The sequence below is a fragment of the Talpa europaea genome (assembly GCF_964194135.1).
Source record: "Talpa europaea genome assembly, chromosome: 14".
NCBI lineage: Eukaryota > Metazoa > Chordata > Mammalia > Eulipotyphla > Talpidae > Talpa > Talpa europaea.
Window position 1 is genome coordinate 23,008,273 of NC_140082.1, and position 27,387 is coordinate 23,035,659.

The window sequence follows — 27,387 nt, forward strand, 5'->3', positions numbered from 1 at the left end:
GATGCTTAGAGGCATTTGAGACGTTATGAGGCCGTTTCTTTCTACTTTCTTTCTACTTTAGTCTAGGATTAGACTAGTTTTAATATTTAGGTCCAGTCTTAAAAATTTTCTGTCTGCTTTAGTGGCAACTATCAGTTCTTCTATTTCTTCTTGCCTTTTGTTTCTTTAACCCTCTAATTTGCTGTGCTTCTGAACTGCTCATCTGAAGAAGTCATTCTGCGTGTTCACGCTGCCTATCAACAGACAGCACCAGCTCTCAGAGGGGCCATCTCCCATGGAGTAAATTGGATGACTCTTCACATCTCTGGTTACCCAGTAGCCCTTGGATTTTTCTTTTTCTCTTCTCTTTTATTGACTTTGCTTTTTTAATAAACTAAATCCAGGGTTGCAGCTATATTTTGGAAGGCTAAGATTACCACAAAGCCAGTCTCTGGAGCAGTGGCTCATTGCTAGATATTTGCATAAGTTCTCTCTGGGATGAATTGTGACAAGACAACCTCCCCCAGATGTGAGGTGGTTCAGAGCATGAACTCTGATGCTGGTTTATTACCTTCAGGTCTCAGTTTTGCCTTGATCAACTGTGCCCTTACCTAACCTACCTACACCTGCCTTTCCACCTATAAAATTTGACACTGAACCTTCTTCATTTGGTACTATGCTGATTAAGTGAATTGACATTTACAACCTACTCAGAATAGTACCTGGTATATGATAAGTGATATAAAAGTGATTGAATCAAATAATTAAATACCATTCCTCTACAGTTTCCTGTATCCCAGAATTGGAATGATTAACTCTTTTAATCCACTATAGAGGACCTGGTTTCTGGTAGGGTGTGGCACTGAGGAAGACTTCTAAAGATTTGAACCCTAACGGGCCTCCCTGGTGGTGCAAGGGGTTAAGACACAACCTATGAAGCTATCCGCAGCCACTGCATCATGAGTTAGATCCCTGGCCAGGGAGCAAACCCACATGGTGCAGCAGACCTCTCCTGACTTGCCCGCTGCTCCCCTCAGCAGTGTGTATCAGTCAGTCTGCCTGTTTTGCTCCCCACTCTGTCTCTGGTAGATCCTCCCACCCCCCGCACCTCTGGCCTATACCCCATTTCTTATATGCATAAATAAATAAATCTTTTAAAAAAAAGATTTGAACCATAAGCAGTTAAGATTTCCACCCCTCTCACCAACTCCAGCATTCTTTTTAATTGATTAAACATTTTTTATTTTCTTATATTGTTCATTTTTGTACAGTATTTGATTTCTCTCCTCAGGTGTAGTCCCCATAAATCTCCCACCACCACATCACCATGAACCATCACCATAGTCCCTTGTGCCCTACCCTCCCCTGTTTTGACTCCCCTCCCTCCCACCCTTCTGGGTGCCACAGATCTAATATCAAGTTTTGTCTTTTTTTTTTTTTTTTTGACCCTTTGTTCAGTTTCCCTATATTCCTCCTGTAAGTGAACCATCCGGTATTTCTCTTTTTTTTTATGAGTATTTCACTGAAGCTCTAAGCTCTAAGCATCTTACCTTAGATTTTGCTGCCCAAATCCCACCCTAATTTCCACTCTGTGCTAAGAAAGGATAATATCATCTCTCAACCTGACATACTCCTAAAATTCTGAAAGCCTTATTAAATAAACTAGCTAGTACCTCAAATTTCACCGTAGGTTTTGAGGGTGAATGCTGGACTTTTTTGGACCCTCCTTGAAGTACATCTTTTCATCCGCCCTTGAAGGACAGTGGTGTTGGTGTTATCACTGGAAGAATGAACCACACAAATGAAGCAAAATTGAGACAATGGGCACCCTAAGAGACAAATTAAAAGTTAAAACTGGGGTGGGCCTCCCCGGTGGCGCAGTGGTTGAGCGCTGGGTTGCGAAGCTGCCCTAAGCCTCTGCAGCACTGGTTCAATCCCTGGCTGCTCCCCAGACACCGGAGGAGGGTCCCACATGGCGCGCAGACCTCTCCTGCCGCCCGCTGCCCCCCTCAGCAGTGTACTTTGGTCCTTCTGCCTGCTCTGCTCCCCGCTCTGGCTCTGGTGAATTCTCTCACCCTCCTGCGCTTCTGATTGTACCCCAGTGCTTGTATAAATAAATAAATAAATAAATAAATAAATAGATAAATAAATAATTTTTTTTAAAAAAAAAGTTAAAACTGGGGAGAGGGGGCATGACACTGAAAGATAAAAGGCCACATATTATTACATCAGTGCTTCTGAAGCTTCGATTGTAGACAAAACACCTGAGAATCCAAGAAAACATGGATTTTGGCTCCATAGTTGGAGGGATATGGGTGGGACTGGAGATTTAATTTCTCTAACATTCCAGGCAATCCCAATGAAGCCCACTGTAAGTGACAGAGAAGCACCTGCTTTCTAGAACAACAGAAAGTTTGAGTCAACTGACCTTTTTGTTCACTATCTGGAAGAAGGGATAATGGAATACGAAAAGACAGTTAACTTTCTAAATCCTGTAAGCCCCATAGAACCAAACAACTGCAGATGACCTCCCAATAGTGCCATCTGCTTTGGATTTGAGACACATTTCTTGATTTTCTCTTAGGAAGATTTGCCAGCTTTGGGTCCCTGTGGTCCAGGGAGTGCCCTGTCAAGCTCTACTTTGCAGGACTTTCCTTTTTGCAGATCTCTTGCCAATGGGGGGACATTTGGAGCCATTTGTTCCCCAGGCGCCAAAGAGCTGACCAACACACTCACCAGCACACCTTGCCTGCAGCAGTTTCTCGAAATCTCATCATCCTTTCTAACACATCACTGTTCTCTCCTTCTATCTTTCCAACAGCTACAAATTTGATGTTCTCATTCTGTCCTCCATGTCTCTTAACTTTTCTTTCCCACTTTCCTATCTCTGAACATGTCTGCTCCATCCTGGGTTAATGACTCGATTGTACCGCCCAGTCCTAACTCTCTTCTTTGCTGTTCTAATCTGTCTTCTCATCTGTCCAGTGATTTTTTTTCTTATTTCTTTGGTTTTATTTCTCCTTCTAGATGTTCTGCTTTTTAATGTGCTTATTCATTCCTGATATTTTGGTATGTACATCTCTGAAATGCTTCCTTTATTTTTTTTAATGTTTCGTGCATCACTGTCCAAATTCTATTTCCTGTAGTCTTAAATGCTGCAATTCCTGGCTGCCTGTTGTCTCTGTGTCTACTGACTTCTGCTTCCCTTTAAGCAGAAGCCCACACAGTTTGGGGTCAAGACACTGACTAGGGAGCAAAGCCTTGTAAGGAATAGGAAAGAAGGAGGTTTGGGCCAAGGGAGAAGCCAAACTACCATGAAGGCTAGCCAAGCCACAGCCCACTTTTGGGACTCTCTGGGTACTATCCTTCCAAGCTGCTGTGCTATAGGGCCAGTGTTTCAGGACAGCAGATCCAGAGGAGCTGCAGATCTGCCCCACAGCCAGGCAGCAAGACCTCAGTGCTCTTAACCATGGTGATGCTGCATTTTAGCTGTCAGATGTGAGTGGATGTCATCTGTGCTTTATAAAGTGTTTCTGACAAAGTCATTTCATCTTTAATAACAGTGTTATTTATGGGTCTTTATTATACTATAACAAATGGAATGAAAGGCTTCCAGTATGTTCTGCATTATCTCAATACTAAGAATGTTTGTAAACACTGCAGAGGAATGCTTGTTCCTTTTAAACCTGATTTTGCTAAGTTAAGAAAAGCTATAGTTTTATATTTGTGTTAGCTTAAATGTAGTTATCCTTACATTCCTTTACTTCAAAACTATTTGAAATCAAAATATATGTTATCGGGCCTCCCTGGTGGCGCAGCGGTTGAGCGCTGGGTTGCGAAACTGCGCGCGGCCTCTGCGGCGCCGGTTCAATCCCCGGCTGCTCCCCGGCCACCGGAGGAGGGTCCCACATGGCGCGCAGACCTCTCCTGCCGCCCGCTGCTCCCCTCAGCAGTGTACTTCGGTCCTTCTGCCTGCTCTGCTCCCCGCTCTGGCTCTGGTGAATTCTCTCACCCTCCCTCCCGCGCTTCTGACTGTACCCAGTGCATGTATAAACAAAACAAACAAACAAACCAGCAAAACAAATAAATAAAGCATGCCTCTATAAAAAAAAAATATATATATGTTATTAACTAACACTGATAGACTACTGTCCTAAAATATCAATTCAAAGAAAGTATTGTTTGTTTGGTCATTCTGAAGCAGAGCAATCCTTAATTTGAGGCAAACTTACTTTTTTTTCTATTTTCCTTCCTTCCCTCTCGCCCTCTCTATCTACTTCTTCCTTCCTTCCTTCCTCTCTCCCTCCCTCCCTTTATGTCAAGTGTGTGTTGTTGAAGTGCTCTGTAAACATAGCCAGAGGCACAATAAGGATTACAGATAATTTAACCTTTCAAAAACATTAAATGAAACAAGACTTTACATTGAAAGATTAATTTGATGCTATATTAAATTGTCACTTCAAACCCCTAAAAAAAAATTGAGTAAAACATAATAACAGCAATTTCTCAAAGCCAGAGCCCAGGTTCACACTATCATGGGGAGATATAAATATTTATCTGTCTCAGTGCATCACTTAGATTTCCCTCTGCTGAATCCTTCAGTCAACTGTGAATCTTGTAATGGCATTTCATTTTGCTTAAGAGCAGCAAATCAGGTATTCATAATACTTATTATTCTTGTTGAGCGCCTAAGAGCGAAGAAAACTGAGATTTTGTGGCAGTTGAGTTTCATGTTTTAAAAATTCTGATTAGAACTTGTGGATTTATTATTGCATTACAGTATTAATCAGCCCATGGTTCTAAGGGATATGTATGGTTAAATATTTGAGATTTAATTGTTGATAGTGCTTGTCAGTAACAAATTTGAAAAGACATTCTAAGTGCTTGCTTTTTTGATAAAGTGTTCATTGTAAAAAAAAAAAAGTATTTAAAAAAGAAAAGAAAGCAAAGTCACCCCAAATTCTGTCACTCTTCTGTCACCATTCTTCTAGGTACCTCTTTGTAAATATTTACAATGTGTGCATTTTCACAGTTTTGAAATTATGCTAGTCATGCCATTCATAGCCTAGAGATGTCACACCTATGTCATGAGCATCAAGAAGCCTTTTTGAAATCTTTCTCCCTCATTTTAAAGAAAGTAAAAGCTAACTTTCCTTTGGAAAATGCATTGGGTCCCTTGTTTTATAAGGATCTGCTTTCAAGGAGAAGTGTCTCCATCTGGTGGCCTTTTAGAGTATGGTCATTAAAGACTTCCCAACTCACGTTTTTTTACAACTCTAATTGGAAATGTGGTCAAAGCTAGGACTAGTTTAGTAGACCTAATGAAACCCAGCATGGCACCAGAGAACCTTGTCTGTTGTAGAGCAGAAACCCAGGGCTCGTTGGTGGAACTGCACCTGGCCTTCACACCATCGCTCAAGACCATAGGGTCTCATGAGGAATAAAAAGCTCGGACTAGAGCCCAACCTTCTCAGCTGGCTAACACTGAGCTCTCGCCATGATTTCCTCTTTCATCTCATCTTCAACACTGATCAAGGAGCTGATCTTAGTAGCCAAGTGACTCAGCTTCAACCTTGTAAAATCATCATCAGAGCTTCTGCAGAGGAAGGTGGAGGCCCTAAGTAGAGTAATTTCACTTTAAAGAAATTATGAAAGGACCAGTCCCTTGTCCTCTTGCTTTACACTGTTATTGTTACATCCAAAATTTGACTTTACAAAATAGTTTGGAATCTTAGAAAAAAATATAAAGTTGAATTTTCTTACTGTGTATATATATTACATGGCAAACATAGACCTGGCTGCAAAAATGGTCATTTTCTCCAAATAAGACCTTAATGATTTCACTTTGCATGAAACTATAGAGTTGTATTTCACATCTGAAAGAGCAGCTTTTGATTGGCTATTTTGTTTTCCTTTTTTGTGTCTCCCGTGCAGTATATAGTGGAGTGTCATGGGGTCACTCTTCTCCCCCAGTTCTTGGGCATGTACCGGCTTAATGTTGATGGAGTTGAAATATATGTGATTGTTACAAGAAATGTCTTCAGCCACCGGTTATCTGTATATAGGAAATATGACCTAAAGGTGAGATTTATTTTTATTAAGTGAGCTTGCTCATCTAAATCATTAATGCTGTAACTGATCATGCTAAAGCCACCAGGCTACAAGCAATGCACTCCTTTGTGTTAAACAAGAATCACTTACTGACTTTACCAGAAGGTCCATGCACCATTTAGAGGTATCATCTCTAATGTATTCAATAAGTATTTATTGAACACCAGCTATGTACCAAGCACTATTTTACATGCTAGGAATGGTATGATGAGCAAACAGAGCAATCCTGCACTCAAGGAGGTGGCATTCTGGTATGTAAAGATAGTAAGTAAAAGTAATAAATAAATTATATAGTATAGTTGTATGTCATTTAATGATATTTATGTTTTATAAGTGCTATGCATAGAAATACACAAGAAAGGCTGGGAGAAACAATTTTAGCCAAGCTCTAAGGAAAGCCTTCACTGAGAAGGTGACATTTGAACAGACCTAAAAAAGGTGAGGAAATGATCTGAGAAAAGAATATTCCCAGCAAAGAGAACCTGCAAGTGCAAAGGCCCTGAGGCAACATAGCTCAAGGCCAGAGCTGAGTGAGGGGACCTCTTGGAGGCTCTGAGGGTAGACTAACATGATCTGACTTCTAGGATCACTGACTTAGAGGGAAAATGGCCAAGTTAGGGGCCTGCCAACTATGATCCTGCCTGCTTGCCATATCCATTGTTTTTGCCTGTTTTTGCACTATAGTGGCAGAGGCCTTATGCATCACAAAACCTAAAACATTTACCATCTGGATCCTTTCCAGAAAAAAATTTGCCAACCTTTGTTCTTTATCACTGGGTCTCAACTTTTTTTTTAACCTTAGATTCTTTCACACTCAAAAGAGAACTCCAGAAAGCTATTCCTTATGTAAATTATGTCTACTGACATTTATATTAGAAGTTAACGTGAGAAATTAAAAAATACTTAACTTACTTAAAATAAAATCATTACAATTCATATATTTTTATGAAATACCTATATTATGTATATTTATAATTAGCTATATTTTCCCCCAAAATGTAGTAAGATAAGAATTGTTTTATATCTTTGCAAATCTCTTTAATGCCTGACTTAATATAATTCAGTCAGAAAGTCATATCCAGATATGAAGTGTGCGAAAAAAATCTTACCTTATGCAAATGTGTAGTTAGGAAAGGGTAGGGTGGTTTATTAACTTTTTCAGAAAATTGGAGAAATTGTTTGATACTACACTAAAACCTGACAAGTGGTCATTTCTCAAAATTCAGTGGAATCTGAAATCACATCAGTGAACTCTTTATGCTCTTTTCATTAAATTCCATTGGTCTGTTTATATGCATTAGTCTGACTGCATCGTGCTTGGGTTATTTGGAACATCAAGTGCACAGACTTATGTACTCTTCAAAATAATGACACATTTCATTAGGTAGTATCAATAAGTCACATTAATATCACTACTGATCTCATCAGAAAAGGCTTTAAGTATTGAGAAGCTATCAATCTTAACATGGTAGATACAAGTTTTAGAAAATCACCATTTTCACTTGAAAACTCAACTGTTATCATTGGCAACAAATGTCATTTCTGTGACATGACAGCATGCAGCCCCCTGCACATGGCCCAGCCAAGCAGCTTTATTTATCTCTGAGCTCTACTGAGAATCAGAACTAAGGTAAATTATTTTGTAGGAGGGGAAAAGCATTCATGAACCCTAAACTCGGTTAGGGATATAAAGAGAGATAGTTTCTTCCTCTGTTTGCAGCATAGGCAATGCTCAAATATTACAAATGCCCCCCGAGTTTTTTTTTTTTTTAAATTCAGGAACATTATTAGAAATCAGTGTGCAAAGAAAGATATTTGAGACCCATGTCCAGGAATCCCTAAAGAAGAAAAATAGATCTTGCTGGTCTTAACTGAACAGAACACACTGCTGCTCATGTGGAATAGGCCTTAGGTTCTCCTTTTAAGTGATTCACAGCATCCTTCTTCATTTGATGGGTCAGCTTTGTGTTCCCAGCATATCCCCGAGAGAATCAGAGGGGGAGAACTGATCCGAGGAGAGTCCAAGCTGGTCTCACCCCCTCCCTTCCCCAGGAAAGGGGTCTCCTCATCTGTGAGTTAATAGGCAACACACAATCAATGCCTGAGCTGCATGAATGAAAACTGTAAAAATTTTGACTTCTCTAAGAATGGCCCATCTAGAAGCTTCTTTTCCTTTTCCCAAGTCACATGTAAGTTCTCTTAATAATTGACTAATTCAAGTATTCCAGAGCAATAAATGTCTATTTAAGAGGTGATCAGCTGAATGAATCTGCTGACCTTATGATAGTTTGGGTGTCCAGTGCTGGAGGGGAAGAGAAACCAGCAAATTAGTCCGTGATCCTTCTTCAAACATTTATTCAGCATCACTGGGCATTACTGTGTGAGAGACAGTAAGATGGTCGCTGAGGAGCCCAAAGAATAGTCATTATCATATTGACACACTTAGGAGTTTACTGGACCATTTGCTTCCCGGCTTTATCTTTTGCATTTAAATCTTCCACAAACAAAGGAAAGTGTCTCTGCTTGAACTCAATCCCAAAAGCCCCCCTGTTTACATCTGTGGTGGACCCTGGTTTTCTCTGACAGTGGCAGAGTGCTGAAGCATAGTTTTGAAAGCCCGTACAGGAGAGCCAGAATTGCTGAGACCAAGAACTGTTTTCTTCCACTTAGGGCCCGGTACAAGAAAGGTACAAATAAAGTTGGAAGGGAATCTTCAAAGAGAGGGGGCACAGAAAGTACCCCAGGGGCTTATTGATAGTGAGGAAAACATGTTCATCTGTAACTCTAGAAAGGCAGTCAGAGGGCTGGGAACGCCCACATCTGGAAGACATAAAGCGGGGAAAGAGGCAGTCAATGCCCCAGTGGACACTCAGCCAGCTGGTGGCCCACTTTACCTTTGAAGATCATAAGACACCATTTCTGGCAGTTGATGTAAGGAGAAAAGAATGGTTTTGATCCAGTATTTATTAATAAGGTATCATTTCAGTGATTGTCAAGTTTTCCAATTTCCAGCAGAGGGACACGAAAGCACAGGGATATGGTAGGGGCAGGGTTGGAGACAGAGCAAGCAGCCCCTACAGAGGGAGCAGCACCTGCAGACCCAGCAGCCATCAGGAGGGACAGTCACTGAGGAGGAGGCTCCAAAGTCAAGTCGGTGCTTATTCCTGTGCTCTGGAACTCATGCATCTTTTAAACATGTTAACGCCAGCACCTCAACATGCATGTTATTATCATTTCTTTGTGTTTCAGGGCTCCACTGTGGCTAGAGAAGCTAGTGACAAAGAAAAGGTAAGTACCCCGACACATTTCTCACCATAATTCTGTGGGGGTGTTCCAACAGTCCTGCTTCTCTTTTCTTAATATGGTTGTTTTATTGAAATAACATTGTTAGATAAGTTTCAACTGTGTATAATTTATAGATTGACTTCCATATAGAGGACATTAAGTTCACTCCTAAAAGTCCAATTGTGTCTTTCACTGTGCCGCGGACAGCCCTTTTGTTGGGAAAGCTCTACTTTTCGTTCTCTTTCATGCCGTGATTCATCTCCCCATTAGCCGCCACTGTGAGAAATGTGTTGCAGTGAGGAGTGTTAACTGCATTTCTCCTGCTCACATTAGCTGTCCCATGCCTCTGTGTTGCATAGCCAGATAGTGATTAGTTTTCAGTGGGATTGAAAAATTCTTTCACATGCACGCTGGTCTTGAAACTTAGGTGTAGTTACTTAGGCTCCAAACTGCAGGCGCAGCTCAACAACTAGCCAGGCACAGCTGTTGGCTCAAGTTTCCTCACCTCTACACCCAGTTTTCTCACCTATACACTGGAGTTTCAACTCCACCTATAAGTATTGGCTTTGGATGAATTTTAAACTCCTTTCTGACTCTAAAATGTTAAGATAATGTTGAGTGTTTTTTGTTTGAATAATTAGGAAAGCGGAGACTACAGTTTGTAATCTCTTCCTGACCACATTTAGTTTATTATGCAAGATTCTAGACAGATTCAACGTAAATCAGCGTGATTAAGAATCAGTGTGATTAAATCAGTGTGATTAAGATGTAACATTCTGTACCAAATTAAACTAAAACTGACCTCTGTTTTTATGAAAAGTCAGGGAGAGTTTATAGAGTGTGCAGCGCACAAGTGCATTTCTAGAACCAGCCTGAAAGAAAATCATCATTTAAGGAGCAGGTGAGGGAAGAGGGCCCTGTAGTGGGTCAGCTAAGAGACAGGAGGTGAGCCAGGAAGTCTGGATCATGTGTTAAGATGTTTATTGAGCATCTGCTCTGAGTAAATCATTCTGAGAAATCCCTTAGTGAATAATACCCGTATTCTTTTTTTTTTTTTAAAGATTTATTTATTTATGCATTTAAGAGCTGGGGTACAGGCCAGAGGTCTGGGGGCGGGGGAGTGAGAGGATTCACCAGAAACAGAATGGGGCACAGAACAGGCAGATTGACCGAAGTACACTGCTGAGGGGAGCAGCGGGCGAGTCAGGAGAAGTCTGCTGCGCCATGTGGTTTGCTCCCTGGCCGGCAGAGATCGAACTCAGGTTGCAGAGGCTGCGGATTGCTTCATAGTGCTGTGCTTAACCCCTTGCGCCACCAGGGAGGCCCAATAATACCTGTATTCTTAGGAAACCTGCAGTCTGATCTGCACCCAGAATCTAGAAGAAGAGAGTTTTCCCAGTATCAGGTGCTTTTGCAAGGTCAGGTAGGATGAAGACTGAGAATTATCCTTTGAGCTTATCAACAGAGAAATCACCAGGTCACCTTGGCAGTGATCAATGGCAGAACAGAAGCTAGACTTCAGGGAGTTAAGCAGTGAGAGAGAGGCATCCCTGGTGGTGCAAGGGGTTAAGTCGCAGCACTATGAAGCTATCAGCAGCCACTGCACCACAAGTTCGATCCCCAGCCAGGTCGCTGATCAACACGGCACAGCAGACCTCTCCTGTCTCGCCCGCTGCTTCCCTTCAGCAGTGTATTTCAGTCAATCTGCCTTTTCTGCTCCCCACTCTGTCTCTGGTGAATCCTCTCACCCCTGCACCTCTAGCCTACACCCCAGTTCTTGTATGCATAAATAAATAAATCTTTAAAAAAGCGAGAGAGAGGAAAAAGAACCTGGTGCATACTTGTTATTTAATCATCTCAGGCTGGGTGGGTTCACCATCAGTTCTAACAGTTTAAAAGAGAACTTTGGAGGCCTTGGCATCATCTTCACAGGTTTTGACTGTAAATAGGGGAAACCAGCCAGCAGGGAGACAGCAACTTAAGCGCCCCCCTCACCCTGAGTGATGCTGCCGTTTTATCACCTCCCTCCTAGGTTCACTTACACATGTACACACACGCATGCTCCAGGCATCCACAGTCAGGCAGTGTGCCATGCCCACGCGCCTTCTGCATTAACACCATCAAGGCCACAGGTGATAGCCACAGTGGCTAGTAGCATAAAAAGCCTGATTAAATTCATTTACCTTACAATACTTCTTTGAGAATTTGTATTTGTACTGTGCACTGGTGAAGATATTTTTACACTTCCAACCTCCATGTAAACCTATCACCCTGAAGACCACAGCTTCGGCTAAAAGAAGCAGAAACAAGGCCATGTTACTGATTAAACATCTCTTCCAGGCGCCCAAGACCCAAATGCGTATTTTAGTCCATGAATGACTCAAAGGCTTAGTATCATTGGGATATTCTCCTAGGGAAAAACATCTGGATTGTTTAAAGGCCACACAGCCTTTTGAGCATTGTAGTAAGAAGTCAGCCCAGGAGTTAGGAGCCGTGGATGGGATCTGCCGCTCCAGTCTGTTGCTCTGTTTTACGTCATTCACAGGTCCCTGGAGGTTACTGCTAGCAGCCTTTTCCCCTCTCTGTTCGTTTTATTTCCTTAGTCACCAGAGTTTGGTTTGCTCTGACAACCAAAGCCAGGAAAGACAGGTACAGCTAATAGCGTGGCCGCAGCTGCTAATTAAGTCATAATATGAGGACACTGTGTGAAGGAAAACCACAAATACTTGGCATCGTCGTATCTGTAATGTTTCTTTGGAAGCAGAACATTCAGTTACTTATTTGAATTGCTTGTAGAACCATATACTTTCCAAGGACCCATGGCATTCACCACAGTTCCACTGCCAGCCTCCCCAAAAATGTTCAGCCCCTTTATTAGTGTAGATTTCTATGAAAAGACCTAGATTATAAAATTTGTTTAGCAGAAACTCACTTTTCTGAGGATTCCAGTAAGATGTTTTATCCCGCATTGAGTGTATGCCAGTTGTTCCTCAAAACATTTCCCTTGGAGGTGGCCTTAAAGAAGGCAGAGATGGAAGAACCCCAAGAGATCAGAGTCCAGTGTATCCACCACACACAAAACAGAGTTGAGGCCAAGAAACTTAAATTCCAATGCACCATCACACAGTGGCAGAGGCAAACCTTACCTACTCTGGTGTGTATTTTTTTTATATTAATCTTGATATATTGGGAATTATAAAGGTAAATAATTACTAATATCTGTTCAGTGCTTACTATATTGCCAGGCACTTTTAAATATTACATGAATATGGTCATATAATTCTTACAGCCACCTTATGGATGGGTGCTGTTATTACTTCCTTTGAGTCAATGAAGTTACTCAATAGCCAGATTCAGTAACTCCTCTAATGAACTACGCTTAGGAAGTGACAAAGCCAGATTCCTAGACCAGAGCTCACATTTCTGATTACTGTGCTGTAATTCCTTCTTCAGTGTTTGGAATCACTGTCCTTTTTTTAAAAAAAGGACATATTAACTAAAATTCATACTAGCCCCATGACATGGGAAAGAACAAGGAAACATTGACTGCATTGACAGAAGCATTGTTTTGGAGTTAAAAATGTGGTACTAAAGCAATTTATTCTGAGCCTTGATATAAATATTTTAAAAAGTAGTGAAATAGTTTGATTTTATACTACTGCACTTTTGCAAATAAGTCTGCATCACCGCAGCTTACACTTTAATGTAAATGCCAGAATTGTCTGCACTATTGCACCAAGGAAGAACGCCTGGGCTTGGGATTAGTGACAGCTTTTCTTCCAGACAGTATGGCTATGAAAAGCCACCCACATGCCCTTCTAAATTATAAGGTAGTGGATAAGAGGCAATAGTTTGAAGATATGGAAACTAATGGTAAGTAAAATCACTCATTGATTAAGACTGTGCGTTGACAATAGGACATCACGTCTCTCTGATATAGCAGTTTGTTTATAATCTAGCAACACTTGAGATAATGTTTACTAAAATATAATGCATCAATAATAGATGAAATGTATTAATGGAGCTGAATTATTAAAAAAATACTAAGTTTTTCTGAGTTCTAAGAAATTTCTCTGCTTTCCCTTTTCTGCCAATTTCCAGGTTCTTTCCATCATCTGTTAATAAATTTCACTCCTCCAAAAAGCGTGCTACTCTTTGTCATCACAAATAAAACTTTACATGTTATCAAAATAATCATTCTTATCTAGAAAAGGCAAAATATTTATTTTCTATATTTTGGCCTTTTATCAATGAAACCAAGTGTGAGAAAGAATATTCATTTCATTGCTCTCCTGTGATATTCTCTATAAAATCATAATCATAATGCAAAGAATGAATTTCCTAGAGAATCTCCATTGATAAGTATTAATGAGTCATCTGAATTCTTAGTTTTTAATTTAGTTTTAATTTCTCATGCTTTTAACTTCTTGATGACAAGTTTTAAAACTGTTATTTCAGATAGTGATGTGGGTGCAGACAAATCCCATCCTGTAGGTTTCAGCTTGACATGTAATTAGTGTGATTTGCATTATTATAATAATGAAGATGGAACTGAAGGAAATAAAGAAGTTATATTCCAACAATAACGGAATCGCTTTCATGGCAACAAGTATCAGAACATGCAAGTACAGATGCCTTAAAATTTCAAAAAGCAGAAGAGTGCTTTTTTTTTTTTTTTAAACTGCTGTCAAATTCTGACAGCTGCTATGACTTGTTTTATTCTTTAATTCTTTCCTTTTTAGTGGAAGGGCATCTTCCATTCATGGCTCCAGCAGTTTAGCCTCCTCTAAATGAGACAGAGAAATGTGAATCTCCCTGGTGGTCGATCTTTTCACAGCTGCACTGCAATTCCAGTGTGACATCAAATTAGTAATTATAGCTGAGCGGACTGCTTTTTACAAATGACAGTCTTAGCATGCTGCCAGCAAGCAAGCTACTCAGCATGGGCTCTGGGAAGTAAAAGAAAACATAACTGGACTCACTTGATTTCTAGGGGATTTGACCTGACTCTTTAAAAAGCCCATGTTCTTGAGTGAGAGTCCTGGGGTTTACACAACTATGCATTTTGTTCATCGTTCTGCACATTTCTTCTTAAAACTCATGTCTGATTTTATTAGGGAAAGTAAAGCCTGTCTAATGGAGTCATAGGGTCACAATAAGAAGATTTCTTTTAACATATAACCTTTTCCCTGGAACCCATTTGAAAGAAAACAGCTGCCCTGCAATTGACATTTGTATAACTATATTGGCAATAATCATTGTTGACACTTTGATAATGGGCCACAAAAAGCTGCCTTGTCGATTCTTAGGCATTGTGAATTGCACCCACAATTAAGTGGCTGTCACCATCTCTGACATTTTACCTATTTGGACTGAAGGTTCAGGAGGATTCATCATTAATACCCTCACATCTAAAAATGCTTTTCTAAACCACTTTTTGGCATTTCTCTTGTGATCTTTAAGTTGTAACAAATTACAATTAATTGCTACATCTATCTGGTTATTCAGGCTGCAGTTAAAGGAAAATTAAACAAAGATGGCAAACTCAGAGCCCAGGATATAAAGGCACAGCAATGTGTTCTTTTAGGAACCTCTCTTTGGCTATCAGTTAAAAAGTGCTTCCTTTCCCGCTGTCAGTGGTTGATCCCTTAAAGGGAGATTGCCACGGTTTTTAGGCCCTAAACTCAGCTGTTTTAACCTTCGTCTGTAAATTTCCTTTTCTCCCAAGACGAAAGTGAATCATTCCTCTGCAGACCAATGTTAGGAACACCTACCCAAGTGGAGGACAGTTTCCTGTCCTGGTAAAAGAGCCTGTATCTCTCAAACCTCATGTTAAAATTAGCACCAGTGACATCTGCCTCTTGACTTGGAGATCTTTTGTAAAAGCAAGGAAGAGGGGTGAGAGGAGCTAACTCCCTGCCCTCATTCTGCCTTTAATGGAAGTTTGGGGTTAAGTCCTTTGACTTTGTTCTCATTTGTAAAATTAAAGGATTTGATCCTACCATCCATTCTCATACTTTAGTGTTTGTAAAGATATCTTGTTTCAAATGAAGCCTCCTGCAGAGGTACCTTTCAGCATTTGCACCTTACTTTAAGAAGTCCTGAACTTGACAATCACTAAAATTCGGTCTGTTTTTGATTTGGGTTAAGGTGATTGCTATTACTCATGGAAAAAAATGTTCTGAACCATCATATCAGCAGATGTCTGAGCAAGCCTTGAGAACCCTGTAATGTAAACCAGAGGGGTTGTTGTGGAAAATGGAGTTTTTAAGATTAAATTCATCTGGAATTTTTCCTGGCTGGTAAGAGTGACTTGTGAAAAAGACAAGAGCACATCTCCCAGATGACAACATTGAAGTCCTCAAGTCAGTCTGGTTTATGGAGGTATAGAAACATCCCAGTTGCCATAGATTAATTTTTATTTCACTGGAATGAACTCAACTTGCTGTATCCCAAGCACCCACAGATAAAGAAATTTTTTCAGACTGACAACTCTTGGTTTCATAAAGAGTTGGGGTAGTACATGGCCTGATTTAAACCAAGGTGCTGCAGATATAGTTATTAAAATAATAAATATTTTTCAGGAACTCTAAGACTTAGCAAACTTTTTTCTGACTTTGACTTTTTTTAGATTAGATTCTTAGATTACATAGACATCCATGCAACAGACTTCCCATCAGATTGTAACAAACCTATTTGTAGGACTTGCACGCAACTTATACATAAACAGATTCAAAATAAAAATCTTGAAACTTTTATATCTAGATGCTGGTCACAAATGCATCCATTCTCAGTGAGGAGATTACAAGTTTTTAATGACCTGTTGGATCATTTCCCAAGTCATAAATTTGTGTAGATATTCCACTCATGCTGCTAAAGAAGATTATTATATACACTTTTTGCGAGAAGGCCACCTGTTATCTTTGTCCATATTCATTTATTTCCCTTTTCATGTATCAAATCTGTATCTTGCATGTTTTGAAAAGCAGAACTGATTTTATTATAAATCTCTAACATCTCTTATGACCCCAAAATTGACACCACTTGTATGATATTATTTAATCAAATTCTCTTTATCCTAGCTCCAGTGTAAGGATTACCTAAAATTCTCTCCTTTATGAAAATAGTCCTGGAGTATATTTTCAGCCCCATAGACTTTGAGTTTTATGAAGTTTTTTTTGGCAATCTCAGTGAAAGGGGCTTTATTCTTTTTTTTTTACAAGTTTATTTCATTTAGGCGAACTTGAAATAACAAGTAAATCGGAAACATAAGCAGTACCTAACATGAGACAGTAATTAGTGCATAGTTTTACATTGTGTATCCAGAGCCTAGTGTCACCACACACCATCAAAGCAATACCAGACAGCAATCTTTAACATTAAGGCTTACAATTAGACTGTTTTTACATGGGTTGCCAAATGAGCACATCGAACAAAAATTCATTTTTTTCCCCCTGAAATACAAGTCTTTTAATCACAGAGTACTATGTGATGTATTATCTTTTGCATTGAAACCTTCTGGTGCCAAAATCCTGTTTGCATTAGACACTCAAGTGTGACAGGAGTACATTTCATCTCCCTATTAAGTTCTATCCAGGCTAAAATAAGAACTTGGCTCTGTGTTATATAGATTTTGGCTCTGTGCACTTTAAGTACATGTATTTTTAATTTTCCTATTGTCAATGACAACTTAAAATACAATAGACTTTTTGTGCAGTTTAATGTAGTAGTGGAATGATGATGGAGTCCAGTGTCATTATAATTTGAGTTCTGTGTATTTGAAGTTACATTTTTGACTATAAGTACAGATTTTAAACATTTGGGAGTTTTTTAAGTGTTTGAGTTTCCAAAAAGGTAGATATTTTAAATCTTGCTGAATTAAATTTCCAGCTTTACTAACCCTTAAAGTAGCCAATATTCCTAAACTCCATATATCAAATCACAGAATCTAAGGAAGTAAATCATATATAACTATATAAACATAAGTTTTATACCTGTAAACATTACAAATAGGTTAATTTCCATTTGAAACAAAATCCTCTTGGTAAACATTTATTTCTGGTTTGGGTTTGGTTCTCAGAGGATCTGCAAAAGACTTAAGTAATTTGGAATTTTTGCCTTCTGGTAAAAGTACAAAATGATAAGTATTTTAATATTAGAAAGAAAATTTTAATGCCTTATTTTTTTTCTCTGATGGGAGGAATCACAGTCCGTGGCTTCTTTGCCCTCCTGGAGTACACTACCTTCGTTCCCTGGTCTTTGTCTGCTGAACTGGCCACAGAGTCATGTTCTTCTATTCAAATGAGAGCTCTCATTGTAGCGGTTCATTCTGAATATTTTCTCCCTTTTTATCTCAAACCCCTGGCCAAATCTATCCATGGAGATAATATATATTGTTAGTTGAACCCTAGGAAATAATAAATTAATATTTACATTCAGAAGGTTTTCTATATGCAGCATCATGTCCATCTGTGTATAGTTATACATAAGTTATTTTGACCCATGAACAATATATATATACATAAATCATATATTTCTTACTATTAAAGAATAGAGACTTGATAATGGACAGCCTGTAATACTATGCTTTAAAAGAAACCAAACACTTTTCACCTAATAATATAGGTACTAAAAGAGGAAAAAATGTTTATAGTGAAAATTTTCTTTTTACAGCTCATAGCAAGTTAAATGTTCCCAATGAGTTCATTACTTTCCTGTATTTTGGTTATGTTTTTTGGCTGCTAAGAGTGCAGTGAATTTTTGTTTTAGATCAACGAAATAGCATTCTCTAATTACCCACCATTATAATGTACTGGCTGGGGAAACGAACCCAAGGAAAATAAAGGTGGGACAAGAGTCAAGAAATTTCTATATTTGGCCATATATAAAAGTATTTTTTTACTTCAAGAAGTTAACTTACTATTTTTTATTATTATATACATTGTCATTTGGGTTTCAGTTAGAAAGAGATTTTCAGCGAGGTTTTCCTATTAGGGATAATGCTTACAGTGACTGTAGAGGTTTTTCTAGCCAGGAGAATTCACAGTCCAGGTGTGGATAGAGGGGCCAGGGCAGCTGAGGCAGGAGAAGAGTCTCCAGCCATGTACCCTCTGTGTTCCCAGGTGTCGGATACACTAAAATGTCATAATAATCTTGCACTTGTACCTGCTAGGTTTGTGTGCAGTGTCTTCAAAAAGTAAAGGCAGTATATAGTCCTGCGAGATGTTGGTGCCTAATCTAAAAAATAGGGAAATTTTAAACATGGTTTAGCTTATGATATCCCAAGTTGAAAAAACCTGTTTTTTTTTTAATTTATTTTATTTTATTTATACAAGCACTGGGTACAGTCAGAAGCGTGGGAGGGTAAGAGGGTAGACCAGAGCCAGAGTGGGGAGCAGAACAGGCAGATTGACAAAATTCACTGCTGAGGGGAGCAGCGGGCAGCAGGAGAGGTCTGTGCGCCATGTGGGACCCTCGCCTGGCGGCCGGGGTTCGAACCAGCGCTGCAGAGGCTGTGGGCAGCTTCACAACCCAGCGCTCAGCTGCTGCCCTACCGGGGAGGCCCCAAAACCTGTTTCTTTAAAAAGAAATAAACTATTTCTTTAAAAAGACTAATAAGTAGCAAGTACTTATTGCCAAGCACTGTACGTTTTGTGTCATTTCATTCACACACTAACCTTATCAGAAAGAGATGATTAATTGCCCATGATATAGATATGGGAGCTGAGGGCTGGACAGATTAAACAACTGGTCCAGAATTTCACAACATGGATAAAAATGTTAAATATGCCAACATAAATTTTTAATCGTACTCTGGATTCATCAGTGAAGAGCTTTCCGCTGGGAACACAAGTCAGACTTGAGAATATGATGAGAACAAATGATAACAAGTGTTTGTCATTGTAAATATGACTCAGCTTTTCACATGTATGAACTCATGTAATTATCACAACACTGTATTTTCTATGCACATTCAAAAAATTAGGAAACCTAGTCACAGAGAGGCTAAGTAACTTGCCCAAGTTTGCACAGCTCATAATTTATTGATGCTAAGATTTAACCCAGAGAGCCAGCACACAGTCTGTGCTTATAACCATATTCTTCAGTCTGTGTCCTAAGAAACCTGGACTATACTGAATCACCTGGGGCAGGCATCACCCAGCATGAAAGCATGAAGGATAGTCAGTAAGTTGTTATCCAAACAACAGAAGCAGGGGGGGGGCAGGAGGAGGGGTGTCTTTCTGCTTATGCCTTTGGCTATATTTGCACATATGTATATGTCAAATTATGAGTAAAGAATGTCCAACCCGCCCCCATGGAATTAGCTCATGCAAAAGGGAAAATAGCCTCTCCTTGTTAAGCCCTGCAGAGTTGGGTAGTCTACACTCCAGCCCCACCTGACCAGGGCGGGAACATCTTTGGGAAGCCCCCATGTGGGAGTCCCTGCCCTGGCTGGGCAGACTGGGAAGGGTACTGTCAGAGAGCTGGTCCCTCCCCATGGCTTCTACTTGGTGTCACCTTCCAGCAAGTACTGGGTGTGGCACCTAAGAGTCACACTTGATGTCTCCCAATTTACAGGAAACTGGCCAGGAGAACCTAATTCAGAAATAAAGACTTAACCTATTACCACTTCAGTAAGGTTGCTGACTGCTGGCTAGAAGCCAGCTCTGGGGAATCCACATTACACATTTCTGAGCGATTGTCTTTAGCCTGGGTGGTTTCCTCCGGCCTCTGGCTAGTTTTGCATTAAAGTGGAAAGTGTGTTAAGACAACCATTAAAGAAACAGACCCAGGGAATTTGAGGCTTTTAAAACTCCCCTAAATGCAAATAATCCAGTATTTCAAGGCAAAGGGTAAAAAACCCATTGATAACCACGGTTATTTCCCTGCTGCTCTCAAAGGTCATCTTTGTGGACAGTATTATACCAAGTGTCTATTAAGTTCATTCATTGATAGCATAATAGTTTTCTTCACTTTAAAATAAATGATGTGTTTTTAATATAAATGTTGGTCCTATCAAAAGATGTATCAAAACTCTTTCACTAAGCAATAAGTTTTTCTTGAAGATGAATCATTGTTGGGTGACTTCATCTTTTTCATATAGTTCTTAGGAGTAAAGAGCCATTAGGGCCTCCCTGGTAGTGCAAGGAGATAAATCTCAGCACTATGAAGCTATGCTCAGCCACTGCAGCATGAGTTCGATCTTCTGGCCAGGGAGCTACCTACATGGCACAGCAGACCTCTCCTGAGTCACCCACTGCTCCCCTCAGCAGTGTATTTCAATAGATCTGCCTGTTCGGCTTCCCACTCTGTCTCTGGTGAATCCTCTCACCTCTCTGCACCTCTGGCCTACACCCCAGTCCTTGTATGCATAAATAAATAAAATAAATATTTTAAAAAGAAAGAAAAGAACAGTTAATTGAAGTTCCTTTTTATTAAAAAGCATTTTCTATGCAATCTCAATCTATAATACCTGTTTTAAATTCCAACAATTGAATGCCCACAGCAGTGATGATGATGATGATGATGATATTAATGATAATAAATGCCAATCACTTTAAACATCTCACACGGATTTCTGTTGAAATCCCAGCGCTCCCCAACCTTAGCAGAATGACCCCAGGCAGCCAGGGTCCCCATCTCATTATGGGAACTGGCTTACCAGTTCCACTTACCAAGACTATGAGAACTTAAATCAGGTAATCTCTCTAAATTCAGTTTCCTTTTCTGTGCAATGAGGATAACAGTAAAGGTTGAAGAGTAAATGGGAAGATGCATGTTAATTCATGCTCATGTGTGCCTAGCATAGTCCCCAATATAGCTGCTGCTGTTTTCCCCATTCAGCACATAAGCACTTAGCCTGGAGAGATCCAGGACCCACCACTGGTCTCAGATTCATGTCTTCAAACCCCTGACCCTTCTGTGTGCTCTGCCTACCATGAACACTTGGGTTTCGCGGGGCGGGGGTAGGGGCGATTGTAGACTGGTATTGGATTCCTCTAACAGCTGCCCTGCTGGGGATCCACCATTGCCTCTTGATCCTTTCAGTAAGCCCTTAAGTCTTTTAACCAATCTGGTTGCCTGTTTTTGAACTTGATCCAATCTAAATAAACCCATAGTACCTATGAAATTCACAAGTAAGCTTAGCAATACAGTACAGGGTGTTCAGAGTTTTATGAGGAAGGATTATGCTGTAGTTCTGTGGGGGTGAACCTGAAATGGCATCCATCTTCATTAAAGTGACTGGTATTACAGACACATATCGAATGTGTCATCTACTGCCTTGTCTGTGCCCTGTCATTTCTGCCTTCAGGTTTCTCTCTCATACAAAAACACAAAATATCTCTCCCCCTCTTTTCTTACACATATAAAATTAGTTGCAGAGCTGAAGCATGTATCTTAATCCTTAATGACCACACCACCATCCCCAATAGGTTGTCTGCTTGGAGAGTCACGATCCTTCTCTGTCTCTGTCTGTGTCTCCAGCTGGCTTCAACCTTTCTTCTAAGTCATTCCAATTTCTTCTCTTTCGCAGTGCTTCTGACTGCCCTCTGAATGAGTCTGTTAAACTTCACATCTTTTGTATTCACTGTGAAGCTTAATTATGTTTATATTGATAGCGATAGTTCTTAGACCCAATGTCTGGTATAATTGACACACATTTAACCTGAATGTGCTGTCTTCACACTCAGCATTTTCCTTTGTATTATTGCACTATTTTTAAATTATTGATGACAAATTTAGGGGATGAGTCTACCAGGCCCCTCCTTAGTTTTTGTGAAGAATGACACTGCATTGTATTTCCTCAAGACTTTATGACTAGGCATAAAAATCCTACAAAGGGGGCCTCCCCTGGTGGTGCAGCGGTTGAGCGCTGGGTTGCGAGGCTGCCTGCAGCCTCTGCAGCGCCAGTTCGATCCCCGGCCACCAGCGAGGGACCCACCAAAAAAAAAAAAAAAAAAAAAAAATCCTGCAAAGGTCAACCTCCCCCTCAAGAATCACCAGCTGCACATTTCACAAACACACACTGCCCTGAAATCAACTTTGGTGAGCAGAAAGCAGAGGGGGCAGGGTATCTTTGATTGTTCTTAAAGACTCCCAGAATGCAGGTTGCATAAGTTAAATAAAACAGTTCACATAATTTTGAAATCATATGCCTATATTATCCCAGATACTACACCGTAAGTTAGATTTCTCTGCTTATGTGTCCATATTTCATACTTGTTCTGTATTTTCCACTGGTTGATGTAAGTGCAGCTCCGGTTGCCAGTTCCCCACCCTCTTCTTTGTACAGGATTGAACTTCTCATCTTAATGTGTTTTATGTTAAAGAAAACATTTTCCTTTGACATTGTCCAAGTGAGAACAGAATTTCCCTCTTAGTAGAATGGTCAACCAAAAGGCATGGAAGGGCAGATGGCTGACCTCTGGCTGCATCTTCTCCCTGAATCATATATTAAACATGATTATGGGTGGAACTCTTCTTGAGAAAGATAACATGTTATTTGTAATGTGAACCCAGCAAAGGCTACTCAGAAAGTGAAGTAGGGGTGGAGTTTTGTTGTACCAGTAAGATAATTGAGGGTTCCTAACAATTCTAAGAATATAAATTCTATAGTTAGAAGACCCTCTGTAAAAAAGTGAATCCAAGAAATAGGTTCATTCTTTCAAAACTCTGCAAAGTGTTACAAAAGCCTCCTGGTGCTATAGAGTCTGTCTACCCTACTTTCCTAGTGGAGTGCTCCCAGCGGCCGTAGTTCACTGGCGCCCCCTAGCGGCAGCCAATCCACCTCACATTGGGTTGCCTTAAGACCCCTGCAGTCAACAGGGCAAATTCAATTTCCAGGGGTGGAAACTTAATCTCCAGGACTGGAAGGCAAACACATCTTTTAGATTTTATTCAGGCTTCTTTTTCATTCTTTTTCTCATTTTGTTTTAGGCCAAAGAACTGCCAACTTTAAAAGATAATGATTTCATCAATGAGGGCCAAAAGATTTATATTGATGACAACAAGAAGAAGGTGTTCCTGGAAAAACTGAAGAAGGATGTGGAGGTAAGAAAAATCAGTATAAATGAACGCCCCGTTGTAAAAGTGTCAACAATGCTGGTTTTGAGGAGCTTTTGGAACCATCTATTTGAATCTGCAACCAAAGCCAACTATTTATTTCACCTTATCAAAATCAGATATAAACCGGTGTATCTCATATTATATGTTTAAAAAAGAAGTGCTCTGGTTCAGCAGCTCTGTGCTCTAGAAGACAAAACAAACAATGCCTGCTGTCTGCCGCTGGGTATCCATAATTAAAGCCCATTCAGACTAACTGCCCTTCCACAGCAAACAGAGTTGCGGTAGGAGGGAATGATTCATTCTGTCAAACAGCACAGCATTTCAAAAATGAATTTGAATGAGAGTTTTTTCCCTTCTAAACCGCATCTCAATGTTGGTAAACCCAGACTCAAGTCACTTTTAATGCTTTAATATTTCTACTAATTACCACAATATTAGTATCATCACGTCCACTGAGCCTGCCCTTCACCGGGGCAGCGTGGGGGGTCACAGGGAAGGCTGGTGAGAAATAAAATGCTCTGTGGAAATGGGCTTTCAGGCCATAAGGAAGGAATTTGCTTTTGTTTGTTTTGTTTAAGATATACCTTCTCCTATCCTTTTGTTTGTTGCAAAGGTATTGTAGCTCTCCTATTGAACTTCATTATTTATTCCTTTTAGGAATAAATTCAGAAAATTAAGTTTGTTTCTGGAAATTTATTATGTTACAAGATAATGCCAAGAGAATTCTGTTTTTGACAGAATTCTTACTGAGCTAAGTTTTTCCTAGCTATTACTTTTGTTCGTTTGTGTATGCTTTTTTGTTTGTTTGTTTTATTTTTACTTTAAAATCTGTTCTCCGTGTACCAATGCAAATCTGTTATGTAGAGAAAGGCTTTGTGGAGAGATTCTTTCTCGCGTCATTAAACAAAAACAATTAAAATGACTTGAGCCAAAGAATGCGTGTCATGCATTAGACTGTATTCCCCAGGAGGGCAGAAGCAGCAGTACAATTTCCTTTGTAATCTTCTAATAGACTGATGAAGTCATTTCATAATTATTTTTAGGTTATATGTTAATTTGAATAAAAGATTTTACTTTTTGTTAATTCAGTTTCAGGTGAACAGCATACTGATTCTGTATGTGCACATATTATAAAATTACCACAGTAAAGCTAGTTAACATCCATCACCACATGTTTTACAAGCAGTTTTTTCTTGTGACAAAAACTTTCAGGATCTACTATCTTAGCAACTTTCAGACATGCAATACTGTATTATAAACTGTAATCACCATGCTGTATATTATATTCTCAGGACTTACCAGTTTTGACCCCCCTCTCACATCATTTTAATCTACATGGTGTACCTAGAACCTAAATATTGGTTTCTTATGAAGGATGCAGCTGTCCACTTTTTTTTATAATGTAGATAGGAATGTTTGCTTTTATCATACAATATTTTTCTCCAGTCTTTCATTAATAATCATTTATTTTTCCTCAGCAAATCTTTGATCCTGAATAATTTTGTTTTAGCAGTTATGGTAAATAAGTTAAATAACCTAAGGTTATTTGTGACTGCCAAAGAAATTGTTTTCATCTTTTTTTCTGTTGGCTATATATCGCTGTGATATTTAGACTCCGGAAATAATGTCACTGAAGCAGTTCAAATTTACAGTTGAATTACATAAGGATCCTCTTAGCTCTTTTGTTGTCTCTAATAATGCTGTTGATTAGAAGATTAGGATAGTGTAATCCCATACATGGCTCTTGTATGTAGCTGTTTTGTTGAAATGAAGACGGGGCATAAAGTGTTCTTTTATTAAAAAATATTCTTAATGGTTGATAAAAGTCTCTTTAGTTTTGAAATTCATGCAGAAGCATCATTAAACTTCTAAACAAGTAATTATAGTGAAGTAGCTTGACATCTGATCTTGGTAATGAGGCTAGAATTTAATCTAGTTTAGTTTTTTCATCAGTTCCATGCTTTTCTAATTTAGCTGACTGGTTTGTTAGTTGGAACACATTTTTTTTTTTGTGGTTTCTTTTCTGCTTAAAGCTTAAAGTAAAAGATGAGGTCCTTATAGCTCAATAATCTTTTTTCTTTTTTTGAAAAAATGAAAGAATTTTCATTTGAGAATCTAGCAACTTTTTCACTGGATTTAAGATCCTGTTCTATTTGTGTGCAGGGTACTTTAATAGATAGTTGCACCTAGCTAAATTATGTGATCCCTTCCTTCCAAAATAAGTGCTGTATGGAGAGTGAAAATCACTATTGCCTTCTGACTGCTTATTGGCGACTCTAATTATGACCAGGGAGAATTGACACTGATTTCTCCTCTCACTGGCTCACACTGAGATCCAAAGTCACACAGGGCAAAGGTGCACTCTCCTCAGATGTCCAGGAGTGCCTTGTCTTAGGGCCTCCCTACTGTCACATTTGTGGTCCAACAATGTTGGAAATTGGTGAGAGGGGTGGGGTGGTAGTTGTATGCCATCAGGCATGTGTGCTGGGGATGCTGGCACCCAACAATTAGGGAGCAGGTGGGTCCCAAGTGCTTCAATGTTCTCTTTTAATTCTTAAAACAATGCCTCAAGTATGAGTATCATTATTACTTATTCCAGTTTGAAAGAGGAGAAAACCAAGTCCAGTGTCACTATGTTACATTCTCAAAGACACACAGCTACTAAATTCAGACTGGGATTTCAGCTCATCGGCAACACATGCCTAAGTGTGCTGATATAACATGCAAATTTAAAATGTTTGTGAGAGCACAGTTCAGACTTTGTTTTCTAATAAATGCTCCAAAGGAGGATTATTATACCTTTCAACAAGTGGTAAAATCTAACTGTTAAATAGGACTGGTTGGAATTTTAATTCTCCATCACAGATGTGTTGGAAGGTAGGTGGTAATTCAGTAAGAACAAACGTGTTAATAAAATAGCAAGTAATGTTAATTTAAATCTGTTGTTAAGGAGAATTTATTAACTGCTCTTTTGCCGCATAATTTTCTGGAAGAGTTTGTGACAAGGTTTATAAAGATTTTGAGGAAGATACTAGCTCAGAGATTAGGCATAATGAGGAATTAATCAGATTAGGTGAGCTATTCTGAGGGAAAGAGGCAGATCAAAGGTCTGGCAGGTAATTAGTTATTAAGAAACCAAAAGCAGGAGACCTAACAATTATAAAGATTTAAAAATCTTTGTGCTTTGAAATCTTACGTACTTAAGAAAAAAAATCAATAAATTTAGTCAGCAGCTTAAAGAGATGAATAGAAAAAGAAGCGAGTGTGTATTAAATTCTTAACATGGGCTGGAGGCAAACATAAGAGGGGCCCTTGACCCGCTTTTTTCTCCTCTAAATCCAGAAGCTTCAAGTCTACAGTTTGGTGATACCCAATAGGAATTTTCTCTAACAAGAATCTTGGCTTCACTACTATACCTCAGTTCACTCTGTTTCAGAAGAGATTTAAAATAAAGTCTGTGAAAATAAAAACATTTTCCCTCCTGGCCCACCTAATAGGAACCCTCTCCCAAGTTTCAATTGCATATTTGATGCAAGAAGACCTTTTCCCATAATCACGACTCCATGGACAATCATCGTAATGGCTATCATTGTCACATACGTCACTGTTCATTGCCTCCTCTACGTTATTTCTCCCTGCACCCTGTGGGGTGTGTTATCCCATTTTGTAGTTAGAGTGATTGAGCCTCAGAGAGGTGGGTTCATTGTCAAGATCTGGAATGAGTGAGTGAGAAAATATAAAATATATCTCCCGTCTGACTCCAAAAACTATACCTTTTTTTTTTTAATTGTCTGATAATATAATTAAAGAAGAATAAATGGGTTACCCTTTGCCTCAAAACCTGGATTCTTAACCACTGGCTGTCCTTGGTCTTTTCCATTTCTAGTTTGGTCTCACAGATTTGAGAATGTAATTCTCAGATGGGACTGCAGTTGGTCTCCTCAG

General features: G+C 39.4%; 1 protein-coding gene across 1 annotated transcript in view; it reads left to right on the forward strand.

Annotated features, from left to right (window-relative positions):
- Window positions 1–27,387, forward strand: part of PIP4K2A (phosphatidylinositol-5-phosphate 4-kinase type 2 alpha) — a gene marked incomplete at both ends in the record, with an annotated part of 52,334 nt that overhangs the window by 19,093 nt on the left and 5,854 nt on the right. The window contains 3 exons of the mRNA XM_084254290.1: window positions 5,914–6,060; window positions 9,340–9,378; window positions 23,314–23,427. Coding sequence (XP_084110416.1) covers window positions 5,914–6,060; window positions 9,340–9,378; window positions 23,314–23,427 — 300 coding nt within the window. The remainder of the gene's footprint in view (window positions 1–5,913; window positions 6,061–9,339; window positions 9,379–23,313; window positions 23,428–27,387) is intronic.